General features: G+C 48.2%; 1 protein-coding gene across 13 annotated transcripts in view; it reads right to left on the bottom strand.

Annotated features, from left to right (window-relative positions):
- The window catches only part of LOC121590656 (regulating synaptic membrane exocytosis protein 2), a 52448-nt gene extending 29010 nt beyond the window's left edge, over positions 1–23438 (bottom strand). For 8 of the 13 annotated variants that reach the window (XM_041910503.1, XM_041910510.1, XM_041910509.1 and 5 more), the window contains exons 1-7: positions 23134–23437; positions 17382–18140; positions 14599–15980; positions 13789–13993; positions 10652–10771; positions 10111–10584; positions 9762–10026 (exon numbers count right to left, since the gene is read on the bottom strand). In XM_041910503.1, coding sequence (XP_041766437.1) covers positions 9762–10026; positions 10111–10584; positions 10652–10771; positions 13789–13993; positions 14599–14708 — 1174 coding nt within the window. In that variant the 5' untranslated portion in view covers positions 14709–15980; positions 17382–18140; positions 23134–23437. Of the gene's footprint in view, positions 1–9761; positions 10027–10110; positions 10585–10651; positions 10772–13788; positions 13994–14598; positions 15981–17381; positions 18141–18422; positions 18826–21090; positions 21246–22969; positions 23064–23133 lie in introns of those variants that run through there. The other 5 variants (XM_041910512.1, XM_041910504.1, XM_041910505.1 and 2 more) reach the window with 5 other exon arrangements.
- Between the last annotated feature and the right edge of the window lie 1231 nt (positions 23439–24669).

Raw genomic sequence — 24669 nt, 5'->3', positions numbered from 1 at the left:
TAATGGTAAACCGTTTTGCAAGCTGCATTATAACGCTAAAACGCTAAGTGCTGAAAATATGGAAGTTTCGTTTTGGAGCTGTCTTGAATACGTTTATCTATTTATTGCAACCGAAACGGATTGATTTACCGGTTCAGCTTTTGCTTTTACTAGATGAAGAAAAACAAATGTGTGATCTTTTTAATCCGCTCGAGCTTGAGCCAAGCATTTATTTAATGAATATTTTTTTAATCGCATGCCAAATACAATTGAAAACCACTAGCCCTTACTCATCTGAATATGGAAACGTTCTAATTCGCTGCACCAAAACACTCTTCTTACCAGCGCTTCGGCCGTTGGTTCTCGAACGAGTCGAAAGAAATGCAACAAACATGCCCACAATCGAGCGAGCAAATATGGTAATAGATATTGGCAGAAAATCATTAATTTGGCAGCAAACTGTCTGGCCGTATGGCTGGGATTGAATATGCATTCATAAACACAATCGTTTGCGATTTGGGGCCGTACGAAAACGGGATCTATTTTAAGTTGGGTTTGTACCAAGCCGTACAAGTGGGTGGAACGTCGTTCTGGAACTACGTCGTTTTAGTGCAGCTCTTGCACAAATGATTGAAATTAAACACAGACCTGGGAAACGATAATTAAGACAGCCGCTACAATTGGTAGCTTTATGGTTTGAAAATTGAAAATGTTTTCCGTTCTGAAGAATGAAGCAGAATGAAAACGTCCTTCAATTGATGGAGGCGCACAGTACTTGTACGTATGCATGATGGAGCAGCATGGTCGTTTGTACAAACGTGTACTTTATTTGTGTTATTTTCTCCCAACATCAATTCACATGAATGCCCATCGTTCCCCAATTTCCACTAGCACTGTTCAGAAGGGTTTCACCGGTTATTATCATTATTGGCATTGGTTGCAAATTTCTGCACCGGGGCTCATTAGCGACATTGAAAGGTAGCCGATATAGGTCAGATAAGACGCTTCAGAACTGCTTGGAACAGAGTCGCTGTCAGCTGTACTTTCAGCGCACCAGCAAAAAAATAAAATTAAAGCAAGCTTACGTGGCTTATGTGTAAAAATAACATATTATGGGATGCGGTGGTGCAACGAAGCCATGCGAAACTGCAGCATTGTATTTCGTTGTCCTTTCGATTGCCCTTACCCAAGCGACCACCTTTTCGCTGGCTGCCAACCGTGCACAGTGCTCTTACTTACACTATTACAGCCATGTGTAGAATCTTTCCACTTACAAACTTGTAAGAGATCTTCTTCATTCCGCAAAACCTTCTTTCGTTCTACAATCGATAGTCCTTGTACAGTCGAAGGCCAATAATGGGGCCGACCGGCAGGAGCAGACGGGTATGAAATCGCTCGGAAAAGATCACATAATGGCAATCCAATTTTGTTCTATAATCTCTTTGCGTCGTACCAGAGTGGTACCGTTGTCATTGGCGAATAGTTGGATACAGCAGTATTGGTACCCGTGCAACAGTATACAAAATAGTGTGAGAAATAAACAAACAGTTTGAATGTGTTTTTTAAGTATACGATATAATGAAACTCAACAGTCGCGTAAAAAAACAGCTTCAGGACATCAATCAAGCACAAACGAACATGGCCTGGACAAATGATACCAATCAAGTTTAAAAGTTTTGGTTTAAATAATAATGTGGAATAGTAGCATACTTTATCAATCAGCACTTTTCGCTCTTGTTTGGCACAACGATCAATGTTGATTTTTGTGTACCATTTGGCTAATTAGTGTACCCATACGAGGTTAATCAGTCATTATTTATGGTGCACACGGTCCAAAAAGGTCTTGAGCCCATGATGGACACATTAGTCAACCGTTCCAGTTGATTAGTATGCGATGGGATCAGCACAACACTAATACAGTTCTTTTTAATAATAATTTTCAATTAAATCGTTTCGCTTTAGATGATGTTTTCTGGATATGACATACATAGGAATGCTAAAGAATGCTCCAATTCAGAACGTAGATCAGCTGACGGAACAATCAAATGTTGCAAAATGGTAAATAGAACTTAAACAATCAATCAAGAAGTAATTCTAAATCAATATAAACCCGAGCAGGCAATTAAATCAACTAAGTGTAAGTATTCAACATAATAAGAACGAGCCTATTGATACGTGGTTATCATGATTGCTGATGAAATTTCTAACACGATTTGTAATGCAATTGAAAACATGATAATATGGTTTTATCGATTGCGGTAACTTAAGCCTAAAACTCACATTTTATCAGGTTGCTGTAACAATCAATCCCAAAAACTACCCCGGATGTCGGATGGCAATCTTAAAGCATCAACACAGCTCAATATCACTAGTCTGCTACACTGTAATGCGAGAAATAGGGCACCCACAGTCACACGACATTTGTCAATGCTTATTGTTGAAATGTTAACTCACTCCTGCACAGCCTCACACCTTTTCTGATGCACGTTTCTGATGCGTCTTTGCAACACAGCGATTTTGCTACCAGGCGTGAAGTTTGGTTTATAGTTTCAGATGATGGTAAAACGAGGATTCTTCCTTAACGGTTTATATTTTGAAGCTTTGTTTTTCGCTACCGAGGGTGTGACATCAAACGCTTGCTCGCGGGAGGGATCTCCTGCTTTCTTTCTTTTTTTTTCACTCTGGTCGGACGCTCTGCCCACCGTCTGGCTCAGGCTCGAAAGATCCCGTCGGAAGGGAGAAGTTTATTATTAGAAACTCGAACTCCCCCAAAAACCGAACCGTATCGTCGGCGCGTCGATTGAAACTGAGTTCGTTTGGCACTCACCAGCAAAGACGGCAAAGTTCAATCCGAATATCCGTGTGATAGTGATGCACCACAACTGACGCAGGCACAGGCGAGCGTACACTCTCTCACGTTCAAAACGACGTACCAACGAGTATTGAAAACGGTAAGTTTTGAAACCGAGCATCCACCTTTTGCCACACATTAACATTCGCTAAACGGTGAATTGTTTATCAGCTCTATTGAACGCTTGCTCAATAGCACAACGCTTACCAGCGACACAAATACAATTGTCTTTCCAATGTTACACCCACGGTGCTCATCCGTTTTTACGCTGCGTTTTGGCAAACTGCACACACACACACACACACATATCCACATACACTCAAAACACGTAGGTTTCAACGACGCTATTCAATCGGCAACACACGCACACGCCGTTTTACGCCGGGAGCCGTTTTCCGTCGTCGACCGGTGCAGGATTAGCACACCGCTGGAGAGTAAATTTTGTGTGTGAGTGTGCATGGAGCGAGCTAAAAATAGCATCATCCGCAACCAACCCGGGTTCGTATGGTTATTTACTCACAAACAACATCCCCCTCTCCCTGATATCTGGGCTGTGGGTACGTACCAGCGGTGCAGGATGTTTGACGGAGCATAATACGCACCAGAGTGTACGGCTTTGCGCTGGGACTGGGCCAGCGCAAGTGTCAGTAGGTTTGCATACCTCTAGGCGCGTTTCACAAACTTCTCCGACATCCTGTGGCCGGTGTGTTGGTTCACACTGTATCTGCAAGGGCAGATCGTCGTCCGATGGCATGCATCAGACAGAAAGCAGTGGTCCGTTTCGTACACTGTGCACTTTTGTAGAAGTTGAGCTTGCCCGCTTGTTCAAGCAGTATGTCCAAATAGGTTTGCTTCAAAACCCCAATCGACATAGAAACGGCATCACCAACGACAAGATGCAAGCTCCAAAAAACAAAATGTTCTCCACTCTCACGCGCTCCGAGCGCTTGATCACAATCCGACTCAAATTTCGCTCTCCCTTTGTATGTTCCGTGCACTTCTCTTCCCACATGTATGTACGGCTTGGTAAGAGAGACAGAGAGCGATCCTGTGTGGTGCTGTGTCTCTGTTAGTATGTTGTTTTTCCTTCCGATTTCGGTTCGTCCATATCTTGGCACTCGAGTCTCAACGCTTCGCTATCTTGCTCACGCGCGCGCGCTTTTTACCCCCGCCCCCTCTTGGCACGATGCGGAACGGCGTGAATGGTCAATTCTTCCGGCAATCGATAATTTCCGGTGCAAAGCTGTTTTCCTTCAAACGGTACAGAGCGCGCACAGGCCACACTATTCCAACGGGTACACTGTCAAGGGCGCACAGTCACACACACACACATGGACGTAATCCGACACACACACACACACACGCTTGCAGTGAGGGCAGATACGCGCATATCGTGCAAACGGAATGCGCTACAGCCGTATGCAATCCGAGATGCTACAGCAATGGCTCGGAAAAGGTTGATCAGCGCCCCCGAGATGGACCGATGAGGCGTGTGGCGATGCCATGTCTGCTTTACACAGGACACAATCGTACACACTGCACTGGCTACCTGTGTTACATACCGATTAGTGGTGCTAATGTGGAGGAAACATTCTTTTTCACCTTCCCGAAACCGAAAACTTTTCTTTACAGCACAAACGGCATTTTCATCGCCAGTTTCAAGCATTCGCTGAGCGAGACGGCATTCGGGCGACGGCACAACCGGTCACTGGTGTTTCACGCCCATCCCGCACACTGACATTGGCGGAGAAAAATTCGGCATTTTCATTTCACTGCCCCCAGGCTCGACGGGACCCGGCCGACGGTTCCGTGGACCTTTTTCAGAACGCACGTTAAGTAGGGCACAGGACCACCTTCACCGATCGGGTGGACTGTTCGGTTTTTTCGGACAAACACGCACACACCACCCCCACATACACACACACACACTCTCTAACAGTCTGCCTCCGAAAAGTTCTTCAGGGCTTTTGTTTGTCGTGCGGGTTAGTTAGATGGGGTTTCTGGGGGGGAACTGGGAACAAAAAAACCAAACGGCAATCGGTAGTTCCGCCCCGGAGGCTTCAGGGAAAACTGACACGCTCGGCGGCTAACGCAGGACTGAACCCGTACGTGGACTCGTGGAAAAATTTACATACACTGCGAACGAAGCTGGTCCCGGTTTGTGCTTCGCCACACATTCGCCACCCAGCGTGGCCAGCGTCGGTCGCTTTCTTTCTTGCATGCAGGACCGGACGGGGACAAGTGACAACCGCCAGTGCCAAACTTATACGCACCGGCACTCATCAATTACCGTACCGCGGTGAGTTACCCCCGTGTGGGTAATTTTGGAACGCTCCGGCCGAGGAGAGCTAATGAGCAGGGAAGCTACCGCACGCGCGACCAAGTGAGCGTTGGTGAGAGCTTTTTTGAGGAATTCTGAGTTCCTTGGGGAGCGAAGCGTGGAGTCGAAGCTTTAATGATTTTGTTTTTGAATCACACGCACACACACACACAGATGCGAGTCATTTAATTACGATAAACTCTGTGTTGAGTTTAATTTCAATAGCTCCTGTAGCAAATAAGCGCAAACGTGACAGCCAACTACCAAGGTGCAAAAACTTGAACCACGCGATGAACCTTTTGTTTGAAGCTGTTCCCACTAATCGATTTTGTGCTCTGGCTCTCTCCTGTAACGGATGCATGCTCATCTCAACACGCTACCGTCTCTCTTGGACACGCTCATGTAATGTCCTTTATAGAGGAGATTCAAGCAAGAAAAGAAAAAGAAAAAGAACCATGGACCATCCATGGGCCAAACTATTGTTTTGGTCGGTTCGTACAGCACGCTCTCCGGTTTCAACACCTTGTGCCAGGCACTCTTTTCCGTTCGAACGCCCGTTTGCCCCGGTGGCGGCCGCAGAGAGCGAAGAGCAGCTAACGAAAATCAATATCTTTACATCGGGGAGGGGAAAAAAAACACACAATAATGATGAAGAGAAAGGCAAAAGGAGTGCCTGCCCCCTTTTGGTATTTACGTCAGCAGACGGCAAAGCCTCGGCAAAGCGTGTTAGCCCAGTAAGCGCCAAAAGACGTCAACAAGCGGAAAAGCACGGGCACGCCGTGTGCCCGGTTGCTTCCCGGATTGCCTGCAGTCACTCAGCGGCTCCCAAGGCCCTCCGACACCGAGCCTAAACCCCTCACCGCCTCCATCCAGCCGGAAATTGGCTTCGCAAAAACCTAGCGCAACGCTGTGTGTGTGTGTGTGTGTGTGTGTGTGTGTGTGTGTGTGTGTGTGTGTGTGTGTGTGTGTGTGTGTGTGTGCGCGCCGAGTGACCGTGCGAGCGCTTAGGACGCCACTCAGCATCCTCGTCCAAGGTCATTGATATGAATTTATTAATTGGATATCTACTCGTTCGGCTGCTCTCCGGAATGTACAAACACGCAATCGAAGCCATACACGCATACATACAAACACACAAGCATACACTTTGACAACGTAAACTGGGGTTTACTTGAAGCTTTAAACAAAACAACTCTAGTTTAGACCAATTTGGGGAAGAATATTTATTCCTACCACCTAGAAGTCCCCGACGAGCTCACTAATACTACGCATCGTCGTCGCATTGGCAAGGAGCTCGTGCAGTTGCTGTACCATCCACGTGCTATCCGTAAGCAGTGGGCTTTGCACGTAGTGCCTCCTTCGAATGGTAAAATTGTAGTTTTGAACGCACATTTACAAGCACGAAGTGGGTGGCTATGGGGCAGAGTACGAGTGCGTGTAATCAACTGTATCGTCGAATGAAACACATGGACCGCACAAAAAACGCGTAACCAACACCACACACTGTGCTTACTGACGTCAGGACATCACACCACCAAGTGACACACACGACTCGCACTTAACACAGACACCGAAGAGAGAGAAAGAGGTAAAGAAAATGTTAACTTCAAGCACTCGCTCGCACAGTTTTTACACCGCATCAACTCCATCATTAAATCGCAATCACCTGAACCGATGACGTGGATGGCAGTACGCCCTGTGAGCTGAATGATTAGGTGTCTTCACCGTGTTTAAAGCGATTCGAAACTGCCTTCGATTAGTCCTGAGCCTGCGAAAAATGACGATGAGCAGTCAAAAGATCTCCACAAAATTATCAATCTGTTCATAAATGTTGCAGTACTGTTGAGTTCGGAACCGTATCCTGACGGCTCTAATGGAAAAAAAATTACAATCAGGTATGATGCCGCAACACAGGCAGGCAAGATGTGCCATAATCTTATCTGCTACCACTAGCTGCTATCACTCTCCCAGGAGGGGATAAAAGAGCAGCAGCATTTGGAAAAGCGTCCGTGCCCACCGTATGCCCGATATCGAACGGCTCGCACCGAAACGGCTTCGTCCATTGTGTTACGACCCAGAAACATAATTCTATCATCGGCAAACACTGAGCTGCAGAGTTGGAAAGGGGCACATGGGGCCGGGGAGGGCTCATGCACACATTATTACTATTATTGTACCCGTATCCCGTCAATAATGAAATTTATAACGGCAAATAATTTACGAGCTCCAGCGCCACTGCAAAACCACGGCATATGGGGAAGCGCAGCGTAAGGAGCAAACTTTCACCCCAAAAAATAGGCCACCCCGGGGGGTAGGGGGGGGGCTGAACTGCAACGTGAAAAGAAAAGACTCTGCCTGCCACGGGCCTTTCCCTCCCCGTTCTCCTGCCGCCTTCTGTTACACAAAGATACTGCAGTAGCGCCATCAGATACTGCCGATGTGTGTCGGTTTGCTGGCTGATACCGTGCCGCCAACAGGCCACACGGCAGCCTGTGCTCGCCACATACACGGGCCCCAGACTAACAATTGCATGCCTCCGGGACATCGGGCTGGTGGGACGGTGGGATGGCAAAATTGCAAACTGAACTGTGCAGAAGTTTCGAGCGAGCGCGAGCGGGCGAGCGAGCGGGCGAACGAATCGAGCGAAACGTCTCGGCAGCACAAAGAAACCACCTCTACACATACCCCCTTGTGGTAAATGGTAGTTGACAGTTTCTTTCCAATTTTACCACACACACACACACACCCGGTTCCTACTGCGGGCACGTGCATCCTACTGTACTGTGGAGAAGGACGTACGGCCGGGTGGGTACCCGCTGAAAGGGAGGCAAGTGAAATGCAACAACGGCCAAAAGCCAATTGACGATGCAATGAAACGTGCACCTCGCGTACATGGAAAGACGCTTCGGGTGAAGCCACTTAGTCAGCGACAGCGAATCTGAACAAAAGGGCGGGTAGAAAGGTCGCCGAAAGAAGAAGTAAAGGGATGGGGGGGCAGGGTTGTAAAAAAAACCATTACGAGGCACACTGACAGGAACGTTCAAGGCAAAGCCGGGCCAAAGCTTCGGCTGCGTGGAACAAAGTAACCTTCTCGAAGTAGCGGTCCACACCGCTTCCGAACAGTCGCACCGCCCATTGACGTTCTGTCCGCCATTTTAAGGTGACTGTTTTGCGTATGTGTCTGTCTGTCTGTGTATGTGTGTGTACATGTGCTACAGTAATTTTCTTCGCGATAGGGTTTTTTTTGTTCGTTTTGTTTTCCATGGCACCAGGCAGAATCTGGTGCTTCGTCGCAAGACACGAGACGAGCGCGCCGGTCCTGACCTACAAAAACCTTGGAGGAACAAAGCGAATTAAGGGAGGAATTAAAGGCGACTGGATGTTATAGGGCTGCGCTGCCACAAGTACTGGAATCATAGGTGTGTGTGTGTCTGTGACCCAGACAAATAAATTGTTCACCAAGTGCCCAAAAATAGGTTCCTTCTGAGCAAACTCACTGTCCTACAGCACACTACCAGTGCGAGATCAATGAAAGCACAAGCGAATGGTACACTAGCGGGTAAAGTGTTTGTTTACGTAGGATTTCAATTGCCTTCAAATGGACCTTACACTGTCGATACATTCCCCATTCCCGCCGAAAGATGTATCTACCTACGACCGGGACCAACCCTCAGCCAGACGTCCTACACAATCCGTGCGGTACAAATTTAACGTTGGAGTCGGCTTTCAGCTAATTAGCTGGTATGCTAAATGTCATTGGCAGCCTACGCGTCACCTGCCTGGCCTGGCTTCCGACCAACATCGCTCCGAGTGATCATCGGACGCGTGCTTACGCATTAAGCTCGACACTTTAAACATTACCGTGCGAGCATGTTTCATATCTACGGCAACTGCCTTACGCAAACGTTTCAATAGGCTACAATCACTTCAACGCAACAGCCGTGGGCTTCTTCTAGTATCCTTCGCCCAGGTACGAGCAGTATTGAACAGAGAGTATTTTTTAAACCGAAAGTAGACTGTTCTGGCGAACTGTTTGCCTCCATTGGGCGTTAGAAGGGAGCTGCGGGCGCGTGACGTACACTACTTTTAGCTAAGTGGCCTCATTTCGTCTAGAACAGCAGCTGCATCAGCGACACAGGGAGCGCTACAGTTTTGGGAGGGCTTTTTTTTGCTTATAACAATTTTGAATTCCAAATCATAGCGACAAACAGAAAACAAAACATCGGGAAGAGAACAACGGGGAAAAGGGCATAGAAACAAAAGCACAAGAGGAAACACACCTTTTCGAAAAGCTAGCGCTAGCCGCGGAAACAAATGGTACCGAAACCGAGACCGAGAAACCAAAGAGCAATAATTTGGAGCGCCAAAAATACACATACACGTACCGCGCGTGTGAAAAGAAGATGAAAGAACGAAAGAAAAAGACAAGGAAAACAGATAAAGGATCGCAGGAAGATATTCACGCTTCACGGTGGAGCCCTCCTTCCCGTGGGAGGAGGCCGCCATCATCCCAACCACTCTCCTTCCGATGAAGCGTGCTCTCCTCCTCCTCCCCCTCCTCCCTGCGTTGCCGCGTTGAGGGGGGGTCATCGGTCACGACACCGAACTTACCTTCGAACTCCGGCGTGGAGCGAATGTCCTCGTCGGAGCTGCTGAAGGAGCGTTGCTGGGGCAGGTACGGGCCACCGAGCGGTCGCTTGTGCGATTTCGTGGGCTCCGGTGGTAGGTGCATACCGCCACTGCCAACACCACCACCTCCGCCTCCCATGCCGCTGCTACCGTGAGCCGAGCTGGACTGGAGCGACTCGGCGTAGTGCTGCTGCTGCCTCGGATGCACCAGATGCGGATGGGTTCGCATGAGATCTTCGATTTCGCTCTGTTCGGGGAGGGGGTGAAGAAGCAAATGTCACACAAAAACGCTCAGGCATGGTGATGTAGATCGCCAACCGACCCGACTTACCTGATAGTAGCTCGGATCATCGTGCCCATAGCCGCCGCCGCCGGCATGGGTTATGTGCACCTGCGGTGTCATCGAATGCTGACCACCGTACGGACCACCACCACCACCACCGCCACCATGATGCATCGGTGGCTGGGGAAGCTGCGAATGCTGCCCGTAAGGGCCACCGCCGTAGCCCTGCTGGCCTGCCGCCGGCCGGCCACCGTACATGCCGCCCACCTGCCCGTGGCCCATCTGCTGCATCCGGCCGATCTGCTGCTGGTGATGGCCGGGCGACATCATCATGTCCATCCCGCTACCGTCCGACTGGGACAGCCGGCGGGTCGGTGGATCCTGCTGGCTGTACTGCCGGCGCAGCTGGCTGTTGGCCCGCTGCATCGGATTGTTCTCCTTCTCTGCCGCGCTGCGGGCCCGCTCCAGCTTCGGACGCTTGTCGGAGGGATCGTGCGGATCGAGCATGGTTTGGGGCAGCGTCTGGGTGGGTTGGAGAGCAGATTAACACCAGGTTTGGGGTGTCTGTTGCACGTGAAGAATAACTTACCCTCGGGTCGCCTTCCTGTCTTCGTATCACACCGTCCGGGCTGGTGCTTTTGTTCATCCACTGACCCGTTTTCGACAGAAGCTCTTGCTTTTTCCTACACACTATGCACACCCATATGACCTGCAGGGGGAAATGGTACGGATCAAGAGCAGAAGAGAGCACTTAAGTCAGTTTAGCCTCAAAAAGTATATTGATAAGCTGAAGAAGAATGGTTTTAAACGGCTGTTGGTAAAATGTGTGAACTATATTTGCACCTTTCAAATACTTTTCAGTTCCTTCAGGGTATTACAGTGTTTTCCAGGGGGTTCTCATAGTTGTGGGACACTTCCTTGACTCTTTCTAATAGGAAGTGAACTTCATATGATGGAATTTTGACTCTATGGCACCCTTGTTGGACAGGCTGCATGGAAATTCCTATTAGATTTGTCCAACAAGGGTGCTATAGAGTCCAATTCCCATTACAGTTAACTTCATTTCACATAAGAAAGGGTCAATAAAGTGTCCCACAGCAATGAGAACTGCTGGAAAACCCTGTATCACCCAACTGCCATTTAATCAAACCGATAAACCACTTTTTCCACACTAAGTACAAACATTCAAGAATCTGCCACCAGTAAACGACAAAAGCACACGCGACCTGCACCTGCAGCGGGCACAACTGTGCACCGGGGAGCACAACTGGAGTATAAATTTTTAAATTTGATTTTCTGCACTGCACTTCCCTCTCCCCAACTCCGCTCTCAAGTGTGCAAAAGGGGACAGCCAGTCTCCATCTCAGTTTATCACGAGTGGTGCCCCGCTTCCAGCCCGACGTGCGTTGTTTGGATGCCAAACAGTGCCAACGGAGCGCGCTGCGTAACATGAAATATTAAGCATACGCCAAAGTGCGACCCCGAAACGCTTCGTTTTTTTCCCCCGTCATGCGATTGGGTGCACACCGCCCTTTGGCACGTCCTGTCGATCACTTCGCACGCTTCATTCATTGGGTGGGGCGCTTGGGGCCGCATTACATTTGCTGGGCCAGTCAGCAAATCTCCTGCGAGACAACGCCGAGAAGACGTAACGCCCCCTGTTCGCTTCCCGTTCCAGAATGCCAATGCCCTGGGTGGGCAGTGAAATTAGTTTTCCAATGATCCAATTTCGAGTGACCGCGAACGAGGAAATTCGAGGGACGACCGTCCTTCGGAATGTCCTTTGGAGCCAAAATAATAATTATTACTTCCATTCGTTCGTTCTTCGCCTCACAGCATTGCATAGAGGAAATGAATCCAACCGCGTCCAAGTAGCGCTGCCCGGGTATCGAGTGCCGTGTGTGTGTGTGTGTGCAAAGTGCAGTGCCACTTCAGCTTTTTCGTCATAATTCATCGAAGCCGGCAGAGGAGTTGAACGGCAAGTCGCCACCCGGTCGTTTTGTCGCTCCGTCGTCATTCGCCCACGGAGCACCAATACAGCGGGCGTGTATCGGGCGTGCGTTTGAATACTCCGTCAAACGAAAGACAGTCGGAGCGAGGTTGGCATCAGCAGCAGCAGCAGCATCATCGTCCTCCTCATCGTCCTGGGGCCGCTAGACAGCCGCTAGATAGCTGCCGATTGGTGCTGCCGCCGCGTGGCATATGCGGATTGGATTTTTGGAGAAAACTGGCACCAGCATTCTGGGCGCCTATGCTGATGAGGCAGCCACTGCTAGCCTGCCCAGCCCAGCTGCCGCACGCGTGCCACGTTCGAATTCGGCTGCTCGTCTCATGAACGGAACATAATGAAACCGTCCGGCTAGACACAGTGCATGCCGCGCGCATCGAGACAAAGCGCGGCAGAAGCTGGTCGACTGGTTAAACACAAAGGGACGGAGCGGCATCGAGTGGCGACGGCCAGCGGGTACTTAAAATTATGTTCACTTGTACATATTTCCACACGCGGCCAAATCGGTTCGCCAGCGGAAGCCCGGATTGCGGCGGAAAAATTATGACCCATGTAAATGGCAGCCGACAGTGTGCCGTGCGCCGTGCCAAACGGGCTGGGCCGCACATTAGTGAGCTCAATACTGCTCATTGTCTTCCAGCGATGGCATAGGAATCGCTTCGCCGCGTTAGAGCGTCGCCTAAATGCGTGCGAGTGGGACGATCGTTAACGCAAGGCAGGGGACGGCCTTTCGGATTCGCCATTCTGCAAATCTGCCCGGTTTCTGTTCGTTCATAAATCAAAAATCAATATTCTCCGGCCGGGAGCGCGGCACGGATGGCACGGAGGTGCGCTGGGGCGCTTCGGTTTGGGAAGCTCCAAGGCAAAAGCTCTTTCATGCATCGAAATGACGTCATTTCATTCATTCGCATTTCTTTCGGCAAACGTGGGTGTGCGTTTACGAGCGCAGCGGGGAACAGCCCTCCCGGCCCACCGAAACGGGCCCTGGTCAAACCGCGTGGGCGAAGGGAGGAGGGGGGGGGGTGGGGGTTGCAGGGAGGGGAGGGTGGGGCAAGCAAAACGTGGTAAAGTTTTCATCTTCGATGACTTTCCAGTTCACAAAAGCGGGCGGGTGATGTTGCGTTACCTCCTCGTGCGCGCGTGCTCACGTTTGTTTTTTTTTTTTTGTTCCCTGCCTTTTTTATCCGTCTTGCCGAAGCCACTGCTCTCCCTTTCCGCATCTCTGCTCGGTATTAAGAAGGGGGGGGGGGAGTTTCTTGTATCGCCTGTGCCGTCCCCATGAGTTGGCTGATGTGTTTCTAAGGAATCCTCGATCAATAAGCCTTTACTGAGGCTTGTTGTTCTGCTTTGCTGTCTGAGTGTTTGCTGTCGCTTGTTTCGAGCGGGACTTACAACGTTTCTAGCAGCAGCAGCAGCAGCAGCATTAACAGTGAAAATAAATACTTTTTAATCATTTCTACAGTTGGCAAAACATATATGTAAGTCAAATGAAAGTGCTCCTGTAAAAGTAGAGGTTCGATTCCCTTTTGATACGAAAACAGAAAAAGTAGAACACCAGAGTTTGCCCAAGTCAATCAATAATATTGCCCAAAAATCTCCTCTTTTCCCAGTTGCTGCTCCTTTTGGGGCTCGATGGTGCTTGTGACACCATCGGCAAGTGCGGTTAGAGAAAGTTGCCCATCGAAACCCGTTCTCCCGTTCCTGCCATTACAACTTACCTTATTGTTGCGTAGTGTTACTTTGCCACCGCATTTGGCACAGCAGCGAATGTTGCAGTAGTGACAGATGTGCCCGATACCGTCCGCGAACTTTGTCTTCAGGCAGATGTGACACGTGGCCTCCAGCTCGACCCCGGCCTTCTTTTGTTGCTCCGACTTTTGCCGGATCGAGTCGACAAGCGTCGCCACCTCGTCCTGCTTGCGCCTGCATTTGGAGAAAAAGGGATTTGGAAGCGTGTGAACATGTTGCGGCAAAAAGCGTCCTACCAGTGATGAAACAGTAAAGGGAAAGTTCTGCTAAACCACCCCTATTCTTAGATGTGTTATCGTAGCGAAAAACAATACATTTTGCATCTTCCGCACGGGATGCGTTATTGATTCGCACCACATGTCTGGCGCCTTTTTGTGCATTAAAATTGCAAAGTAATTAAATGCGTTCACGATACAGCGCAAGAACCGGAGGCCGGTGCATGAATAATTGAGTTTTAAATTTGTTTTTACGTGATTGTGTCATTTTTTCCCTCCACTTCACAACACTGTGCCCCGATATTTTTTTTGTTTACTTAAACAGATTGGAACGTCAGCTACTCGTTTGATTGTATATCGATTACAAATCACATGCCCGACAGCATGCAAAGCGACCAGAACCGAAGCACCGAAGCGTACCGCATGTGATTATTTATTTATTTTTAACCTTCCAAGCGGTGGTAATTTGAAATTAATTGCAGTACTTTATAGCTGTTGAGTGAGTGTGTGTGTTTGTTTTTTTAAATTTTACTAACTGAATAAGATTCTCCCCATCCGTCTTACCGCATAATCTCGTTCTCCCGTTCCTCCTCCTGCTTTTGGCGCATCATCACTCCCTCGATGATGGCCCGTTCCTCCTGCGTTAGGTGCGACAGATCGGGCATGTCGTCCATTTTGCTCTCCGGTTGATGCTAATGCACCTTTTGATCTGTGAACTGTGAAACTGTATCCTGTTTTTTTTTCTCTCTCTCTCTCGATTTGTCACGCTGTCCCCGCTCGTCACTCTTCACAGAACGCCAAACCACTGTAGCCTGAGGTACGAAAACATCGATTCACACCTTGTTTATTGATAAATTGGCCAGACTGGCAGGCTACGGAATGGCCAGTTTGTCTTGCAAATGAAACTACACTGCTTCTACGCCTTACTATCGGTACACACTTGTATCACAAACGACACTTGCTGCAAATCAACATTTCACTTTCATCTGATCGATCTTTATGTCACATTTCAACCGTTTTTCTTACACTTGATGGTGAAGCTGGATTTTTATATGTGTTTTTTTTATCTGTTTCTTGCGAACAACACTACCTACACTGAGATATGCACTGTGTATATTGGCTTAGTGTATGTGTTTTGTGCACTGTAGCAGTGTTTTGTGGTTTGCATTGGAGCTTCCGCACTTTTTGCACACGTTTTTTGCACGACACTGTATCTGCTCGCTCCACTCACTGGTTCGGCCACACTGAGCTCGCTTCAATATTCATTGTTGTTCAAACTTTACAATTTCACGCACTGGTTCACAACACCACCGAACCCCCGTCAACACTTTTTCTTCTTGCGAAACAGATCGGCAAACGATGGCTCATCAATTGCGCGACCCATACCGTTCGGCCAGTATTGATGCCGGTTCGTCACTTGCAGCTCGCTGCTAGCATCGAGTTCACTGCTGCAGCGATAGTGGATCGCGATCGTTCCCACTCGGCAGCACAATCTTCCGGCAGCACACCATGCTCGGTCCGGGCGCACTGGGCTCACTGACAGGCCATGATGGCAAGAACCGTCGTCGTCGTTATCGTCACCGTTGGCTACACTGGAGAATCGAATGTCGCGGTTGGTTTGGGTGAACATCTTCTCAGCACAACGTCACCGGAGGATGTGGGTTGCTGTCGCTGCGGGTAGTGCCAGTTGATGAGAATGCTGCTGCCCTTGCTGCTGCTGCTGCTGCTGCTGCTACTGCGCAGCCCACCATCCGATAACAATCGCTTTCCGTCTAACGCAAGGGCCAGCGATGGAAGCTGTGGCGTGTTGCCAAGTCGGCACCACCGACCTACCACCGGCTCAAGACGTATGATGCATGGTTAGCTGTACACTGTGCTGGGTTGACTGGGTTGGTTCGTTGGCTTTCATTATGAATGGATCGAATACTGCTTTGTTAGTGTAGCGGCTGAATGGTGGGAGGTGAATGGGATGAAACAAAGCAATCGATTATTAGGTTGTGTTGTTGCGGTGACTATTGGGAGATATTATTGGTTAGGAAAGCTAGAAACTAATTACTGTTTTACTCTCAACAACAAGGCGGGAAAAGATTGAATAGATGATGAAAGACCAAGCGTCTCCATTCACTGCATAAAAGACTAGGCGTCTCCTTCAGGCTTTTGTTTGGTCCTGAATGCTTCTGATTGATAAAAAATGCAAATACTGATCTAACATTTCAATAACAGCTCCAATGTAGCACACAATCTGTTTTCAATAGAGGAAAAAAGCAGGTTAAAACACCTCTTTTTCGAAGTAGTATCTGGTCTCTATTTCCACGCTAAATGGCAACATTATTTAGACCATTCTTACAGGCAAACGAGATCATTGATTCTCGGCTCGGCCGTTGTTACGCGAGCCGTACGTCACGAGCTTATCTTGCATGTACGTAACGATGCGAACGCTCGCACACAATCGCTCCTGCGCTCACTAGTGTAATAATATGCGTGAGTTACTGAAACTGTAACTCCAAATCTAACTTCGCCCTATTCAAGTGATAAATTCGTGCTGCTGTTCGCGTTAACCAACAACACTCAACGCTCAGAGGCTCCCTACACTCACGATTTTATTCGTGAGTGTCATACAACGATAAATAACAATAGAGAAGACGAAAAAAAAAAGATAACAACACGCCAACCGAAAACCCTTGCTAGCTTTCCCATCATTTAGTGCACTGTCAGCTTTCTCCTCGCATCGCTCTCACCCACCTTTCACCCTCTCTCTCTCGTTCTCTTTTTGATTCTATTTCTCTTTTTCAAAGCCTCCCGCACCCGAAGCCCACCATCCCCCTGATCGTTTGGCTGGTTGAAGAGGTTTCGCTTAGTTTTTTTTTTTTTTTGTTGGCCGCAAATGGAAAGTCAATTTTCATTATCGGCGCATGCTCCGATGAACTGTGAAAAATGTGAAAGAGCGTGAAAGAGCACACTACAAGCTCGGCTGAGCAGCCAGCACTCAACTATGGTGCGGGGCGGATAGAAAACAACTAATCGGTGAGTGCCACTTACATTTTCGGTGAAATATTTCACGTGAGCTTTGCAAGCGCTCATGCCACACATAAACACTCACGTCGATTAAAAGTGAGATGAGATGGTGCGACTCACTACCTATCGGAACAAACATTGCACTTGCTTTACTTTGTATTATTAAACATGCTTCAACTTTCAAAAATTTGTTTTAATTTTTAGGACTTTTTAGGTTGCTCAATTGCACGCAGTAATTTGTTAGTCACTATTGCTGCTAGCTACAAAGCAGGTAATGACTAAACACACTATACTAATACAGCCTTCTGCACAGAAACACCAACTCTGCTTACCTTCACTACTGTTCGCTGCACATGGACGCCTTACGGAGGGTAAAGCTTTGATATGGTTTCCATTTTTTCCTTACGAAATCACACTTCTCTTTGTCGCCCAATGCTGACCGCTCGTGCATGATGCTTAGCCCTTGAGCTTTACATAGTATCGACCACTTTCGTTGTACCACAAATGCACTAAACACATTGTACCTTGAACTTGCACTTCGATCGCTCAATCTATTGTTTTACTCCATCGTTTCTACCCATTTTTTATATTCCTGCGAGTTTCGGACCCTAGCATATGTGTGTTTGGATGCATTAGTACACTTTTGCACACTCCCACTGTATGATGCACTGCAAGGGTATGGATCGATGGTTTTTTTTTTACAATTTTCTCATTAACAGACAAATTAGTCGATGCAATAGCGACGGCGGCGACGGTTGCAGCAGCAGCAGCAGTTGCAATAAACGATTCGATCAGTCAGCACGCACTCGTCGTCGTCAGCCATCTCGCCAAGGGCAGAGTACGGGAGGGGATACGGGATTCACTCACTTCACACACCGATTAGCACAGCGCAGCACATTCACACACAGCACCAACACCAGTATAGCAGAAGGAAACTGCACCAGCTGGCGCTCCTTTGTTTGGCGACACACACAGAATGGCGATATGGAGAGACTGGAGTCTGTATTTCGGACACTATTTTTTGTTGCTGTTGCGAAAAATGCTTTTCACTGCTGAATTACACCGTCGACGGCTACTACGGATGCATTTGCCTGTGTAGACGTAGATGTAAGAACGCAAAAAGGTTAGATATTGCTTGATTGGGCGCTAAAGAAGACAAAGGCATTTTGATAGTATGAAAAGGAAATTGTCTGCCCCACACTCCCAAACTGAAAAGGTACAATCGCAGGTTAGACCAATCGAACATATGGAGGAAGAAATGCGTTAGTCTCCCTAGCATCACACATTGATACGAACGATACAAAGCGACGGCACAAAGAGACAATTCTAAAATTACAGATAACTTATAACAGATATAACAGATAGTTAACAACCTTATCACAATTAACCACTATTCAACTTTTCACCCGTTAGCACACGATGCAACACAACAGTAAACTCACGAGTAGTTTGCATCAAAGAAACACTTCCACCACACTGAACTGAACGCAAAGTGTCAATCCCGTAATGCACTTTATAATACACCGTCCTGGGTCGAACTCGGGAGATGAGCTGTTAATCGCTTGCAAGAAGTACACACACACACACACACACACACACACTGTCTGTTCGTTGTCAAAGGCCAACTGATTCACGCTGGCTCACATCATCATCCGTACGGCCCGTACATCTCACACGCCAGTGAGAAGTGGTGAAAAGATTTCACCGCTTTCACCCACCACTACCAGCGTCTACTGTGGCTGTGTTGGGGTCCGTTCCTACAGAGCCCACCTTTTGCATGAGTATGCACAAATCAAAGCACTGATTAGCTTCGTTGTAGGTTCGCTTGAAATGTAAATGTGTATAATTTGCAAACACTCCCAGCGGTTGGAACACTTTGGTCTGCTTCTGCACCACACCACACTCCTTCCAGTCCTTCCGTTACGTTTGTTATCGCTCACTTCCTGCGTTGCGTGCGCGTAAACGACTGATAACAGGCTAATACTAATACTAATGCGAAGCAAATAGATGATGGATATTTGTGTCTCCGTTGTTGGTGTTGCTGCTGCAGGAAATCAGTTTTCATCCGATTTCGTAAGCAAAGCAAACAGGGCCTCGTGTCTGCCATACTGTCCGTGTGGTCCCGATTTATGTGTGTGTGTGTTTGTGTGTGTTTGGAAAGGCAAAAAGTTGGGGTGGGAAACAGCGCTTCACAGTAACACGGGCGATTTACGATCGACAGCCCCCTCCCCATATGTGTATGTGTGTAATAGTGGTAACGCTAGTATTGGTGGCAACTTTAAGCATTCAACTACGAAAGCGTCGCTCCTCCACCCGCCTCAGCTCCTCCGCTGCTGCAACTGCGGCAGCCAGAGCAGTGACAGTGAGCTGGTGCTGTAGGCGTAGGGCATAATAATTGCTTCACGAGCGTTCCTGCGAACGTCACGGCGGCGGCGTCGACCGCCGCGTGGGTGGCGGGAACACCCCGGCCGCCCCTTCGGTCGCGGTCGGGTGTTTGTTGTGCGCGTGTGTAGTTAACCGCTGCGCTCCGTCGCCCTTCTGCACCCGGCGATGCCATGGACTGTCAGGCTGTACGGTGCGGGCTGAAACGGTGCGGCGGCGCTCTGTGATAATAGGCTGCCGGGCCGAGAGAGCTAGAGCAAGAGTGCCGACCATTCAGCCCAAAAGGACGGGGAAAAGGTTGAAGGCTAGCGTCTAGGAGCTTAGGTGTAGTGCCATAGTGGATGTGGACCATTTTTTTTTGTTTTTATTCTTTCCCGTAGCTGACGACGATTGTTTGGAGGGTTTGGATGAGAAATTGGTGCGCAAGAGAGGGCAAGAGAGGGTGTCGTTTTTACCATGTTTGGAAAGTGGTTTGGCGTATGCGTTTCGCTCCGTCCCCACCAGCTTGACAATGAAGATAACGCTGCAAAACGTTCGTTAGGGGTCACCAGCACCGTTAATGTAGCGGAGGGAAGCGTACGTGTACGTCATTGTAAAGTGGAGTGCGAGGTGGAGTGGCTGGGGAGTCACTGCGTTCTAAAGTCGTGGGACAGTGTGGAATATAGGTCAAAAGTCCAAAAATACTGGGAAAGTTTTCAAGTTTTCAATACAATCAAAATGGGTCAATAAATAGTTTTGGTAAAACCGGTCGTTACACTATTGGATGGATCTAAGTACCTTCTTCTCCTAAGTACTCTCTCCTGCTATTTGTCCCTTTTGAGGACGTTAAAATGGCTCTTATTTATCTTCATTCTTTGTTTGCCTGCAAGATTTGAAACCCATTCGATTGGAAGGATCATACATTGACGCCTTTTATGTCGATACACAAACACACTACGAGCGCCTTAGATCGATCCTTAAGCTTCCTCTTAACCCACATCAATGCAACGCAAGGAGGGCGATAAAATCATGCAACTTAAAGCACAACCCATCTGCGTATCGAGCAGTTGGGTTTGGTTTGGTTTGTATTTTTTTTTTTTTTTTTTTACATTGCAAATGCCAACTCCACTCGTCAAGCCAAACGGCCCGCTGCTTCGGCAACTGTACACGCACAATAAAAAATCAAGCTTATACATTCGGAGGGGACTAGCATGTCGCATGATGCATATGTTTCACGTTCACGTACGTAAAAACACACACACACACACACACACACACACACACACACACACACACTCACACACAAAACGCCCAATTTATTGTCCCACATTCTACAGGGCAAAGCCCGGCGACCCCATGAAGAGGTGCTATCGATCTCCGATATAGGTATAAACATTGGCAGCCAGCCGACGGTTTTGATAACTCCAATGCGTGGTGGCTTGCGCCATCGCACAGACAGGTGGCTCCGGTGCTGGTATGCTACGATACACGGAATATGATTGAATTTGTTCGATCTCTCTCCCTCTCTCTCTCTCTCTCTCTCTCTCTATTACGGTGCGGTGGTACAATATGGTTGCAGTCTGGCAGGCGCTAGCGTACAACGAACGGGCAGACCGGACGAACGAGTCTGAATGGTGTGGGAGCGTCCTCATGCCAGAGTGGTGGTTAATCTATACTCACCTTGCCATCTATTAACCTGCTCTACCCTATTACACCCCATTATGAGCGATTTTCAACACACCACTCTATCTATCATAGCTTTGCTGGCCTTCCTTCGTCCGGGCAACGCTTCTGTTTTTATCCCGAAAGGCAACCACCATCACTATCGTTTGCTACGTTTGAGACGTGGATGTTGCAGGATGGTGGCACTGGACCGGACACTAACGTGACACTAATTCCATCCCTAAGTGATTTTTCTTCATTTAAAACACACACACACACACACACACTCGTATAGATCGTCGTGTTCAAACAAGGAGCTGCCAGGCAGCAACAGAGAAAGGACATACGAGCTATCTCGGCATTGCATCGTACACTCCCTCTCCCAGCCCGCCTCTGTTGCATGGCGAGGGATAGATGGCGAGTATCCTGCGAGCGTGCGATACTACCACCTCCACCACCACCACCACCACCACCAGCTGCCAGCTATCTATTGGCGGGCTATGGGCGGCCGGGAGAGCTCCGGGAGAGCAGTAGCAGAGCAGTGCGGGTTTGTCGTTCGCTCTCTCGCGCGCGCACACGCTGCTCCTTCACCACAGGACACACAGGGATGATGAGCGTGTAGCAGAGGGAATTGCAACAATGGAAAAGAAAATTCACACACACACACACACACACACACACACACACACACTGAGATAGAGAGATGAAAGTTTTGCTCCCGCTCTCTCTCTCGCTCTCGCTCTCACACACAGTGACAGGAACGCGCGCGCACACACAATCCACTAAACAGATAGCGCGAGCACGGGGAGAAAAGCAGAAGAAAAACGAAAAAAGAAAGGAGGAAATGGCAGGGAGCGTTTGGGAAGGAAAAGCTGCTTCCACTGCTGATATCCTTCCACACACACGCACACACACGCACACACATATTGAGGGTTTTTTTTTGTTCACACAATATTTTCCACCAGTTTTGCCCGTATGTTTTCTTTCCATTTCTTGGTAGTTTTTTTTTCTTCATCCGCGAAAAAACTTCCCTTCTCCCGCTGGTGGCTTCTGGGCAGGATTCGTTATGGAGGGTCCCAGGTGCGGGTTACTGCAGCACCGCTCAGCATGAATTTGTGAAGGTGAGCTAGATTTTTCTGTCCCAAACGAAGACAGGACGGTCGGCGTGCTGCAAATGAAGCGTTTTCCCCCCCGCATATGGGCAAGCATATGCAGGGAAGGGAGGCAGGCAGGCAGGCAGACAGGCAAGAGCAATCTGTTGGACACCTCCTTTCTGGCACACCAGGGGCCAGGGATGTGGGGAAAGGGGGCGGGGTAGCTTTTCGGGTTGGCAAGTTGGCATATGCACTGGGTCACTTCAGCAAACCACTTGGTTGGGGAGAGGGGGGAGGGGGGTTTGGTCAGGGATTGCAGCAGAAGGGTTTTTCAAATTTTCACTTCACTTATCACTTTTTGCCTTAACCTGCTTCCTCCAAGCTAACCTTCCTCTCTCCCGGGTAAGCAGTAAGCTGCAGTTCCCTGCAGGATCTGTGTGCGTGTACGTGAGTGTGTGTGCGCTTGTGTGTGTGTGTGCGTGTGTATAGGCTCTCTTTGTGTGTGTGTGTGGATGTGAGTTTGCAAAATTGCTCCAAATTCCAGAACAACCAGGAAACACCACATCACATGCTGCCCTTTTCCTGTCCCCATCGTTTTTTCTTCCCTCCCCCCTCCCCCCAATTCCGTTTTTTCTTCACTGGGGGAGGATTTTTCACATTTATTTTAAACACTCACACACAACACGGTTCGGGTGAAAACAGATATCTATGGCCAGTCCAAATAGCCCTCTTCCCCCCACTGTCACTATGATCGACCTCCTGCCTCTCCCCTCGGTCACCAATCTCACTCTAGGTTATCTTACCGAGCAGGCACACATACGCACACACATACACACACTATCAAGCACACACGGAGGGATTGTGGGAGTCGTTGTTTCGTGTGCCCCCCTCGCCCTTGCAGAAGATTACACGGAGTGGAAGAGATTAGAAAGAAACATAATTGAAAAAAAAAAACACACACACACACCCGCACAATTGATGAATTGGGAACAGTTGCACAAGGTACCAGAACGCAAGGAACACTGGAGCGCTGAAGCACTGGAGCGTCCCAAAGACGGCCAACCCGCTTGGCAAAAAAACCCCCGCCCGGAGCAGCGGGTTTCGCCTTCCGTTTCCGTCGATTCCGCCCGTAACGGGGTCCGGGTTTCGTGACGGCTGCGACGAGCGTAGTGGAAAATCCGCCTGTGCCCGTGTGTGGTGCACGCACACCCCGAGAAGCTCGAGGAGAAAAGCGATTTGGCCTGTACGCTGGTCGCTACTGATGGCTGGATCGCCCCAAATTGGTTTCACCCGAAAAAATTTTCACCACCAAGACGAGAGAGAGGGAGAGCGAGTGAGAGTGAGAGAGCCACACAAATTTCCAGACTTCTTTTGTGTGTGCGAGCCTTGCCGCTCCTATAAAATGCAATCACGCGGCTCTCTCTCTCTCTCGTTCAGCTCTCTTCAATTGCCAAATCTCATCGTGGAGGGCAAATCTGCTCTGATGTGTGAGGGGGTATGAGCGATGAGCAGCACTACCAGCAGCAGCAGCAGCAGTTGAACGTTTCAAAATGAACAGTTTCAGAGCAGGTGGTGTGTTTTAAGGTTTGCAGTGAATGAAATGGAAACGAAGGGATAATATGAGGATAAAAATAATACGATATTACAGTTAACAATATGATAGTGATCAGTTTCCAATGTTAGCAGCATTATCCAACACTCACGACATGATTTTCAACCACTGTCATATACGTTTAACAGTTACATTGTTGAAAAACATGTGGCGAACGTTCAATAATAGTGTTACGATTTGGTAACTGATGTAGAAAACAGTATACAGTCACAATTGAACGCGGGATAGTTGGATGACAGTTCAATTAAAAAGCATGCGTTTTGAAAAAGAAAAACCAGTTTTTGAAAATTTCATAAAAATCCTTTGCCCAGAAAAATTACTAAAAACTAAAAAGCACATATTCAATATTTGCCAGGGAATCGAAGTTCAACCGGTGAGGTCAGACTGTATAACTTGTGAAATTCAATAGTAAAATAATGAAATCTCTTAAGAATCGTAAAATTAATATAATTTGCCACTGAAAATGCCTAATAAATGCAAAAAACCATATTAAGATTTCCAAGTTATTCTATAATATGAACTGAATTATACACTGCTTGCAAGATGTTTTTCAACAGCAGTCACGTGGTGCATTTGCATCACAATAACATTGCAATTCTTCCGTATGATTTTCAACACATCACAACGAACTGCCGAACCCAGTCCAGCTTGAGACGTGTTGAAAGTTATGTGAAAGAAGTGATACAGGGTTTACGAAGTCAATTTCGAATATGAACAATATATGTCATTGCTTGCGAGATGTTTTTCAACAGCCGTAAAATATTGTATTTGCATCACAAATATTTTCCAGTTCTTATTGCATGACACTCAACACATCACTAGTTGGATTGAGTTTGACAGTTCTATGTGATGTGTTGAAAATCATGCGGAAGAATTGAAATTTTATTGTGA

The sequence above is a fragment of the Anopheles merus genome, chromosome 2R, assembly GCF_017562075.2.
Source record: "Anopheles merus strain MAF chromosome 2R, AmerM5.1, whole genome shotgun sequence".
In the NCBI taxonomy this organism is placed as follows: Eukaryota; Metazoa; Arthropoda; class Insecta; order Diptera; family Culicidae; genus Anopheles; species Anopheles merus.
The sequence above is the reverse complement of the archived record's forward strand: the minus strand, read 5'-3'. Positions and strand labels throughout refer to the sequence as shown.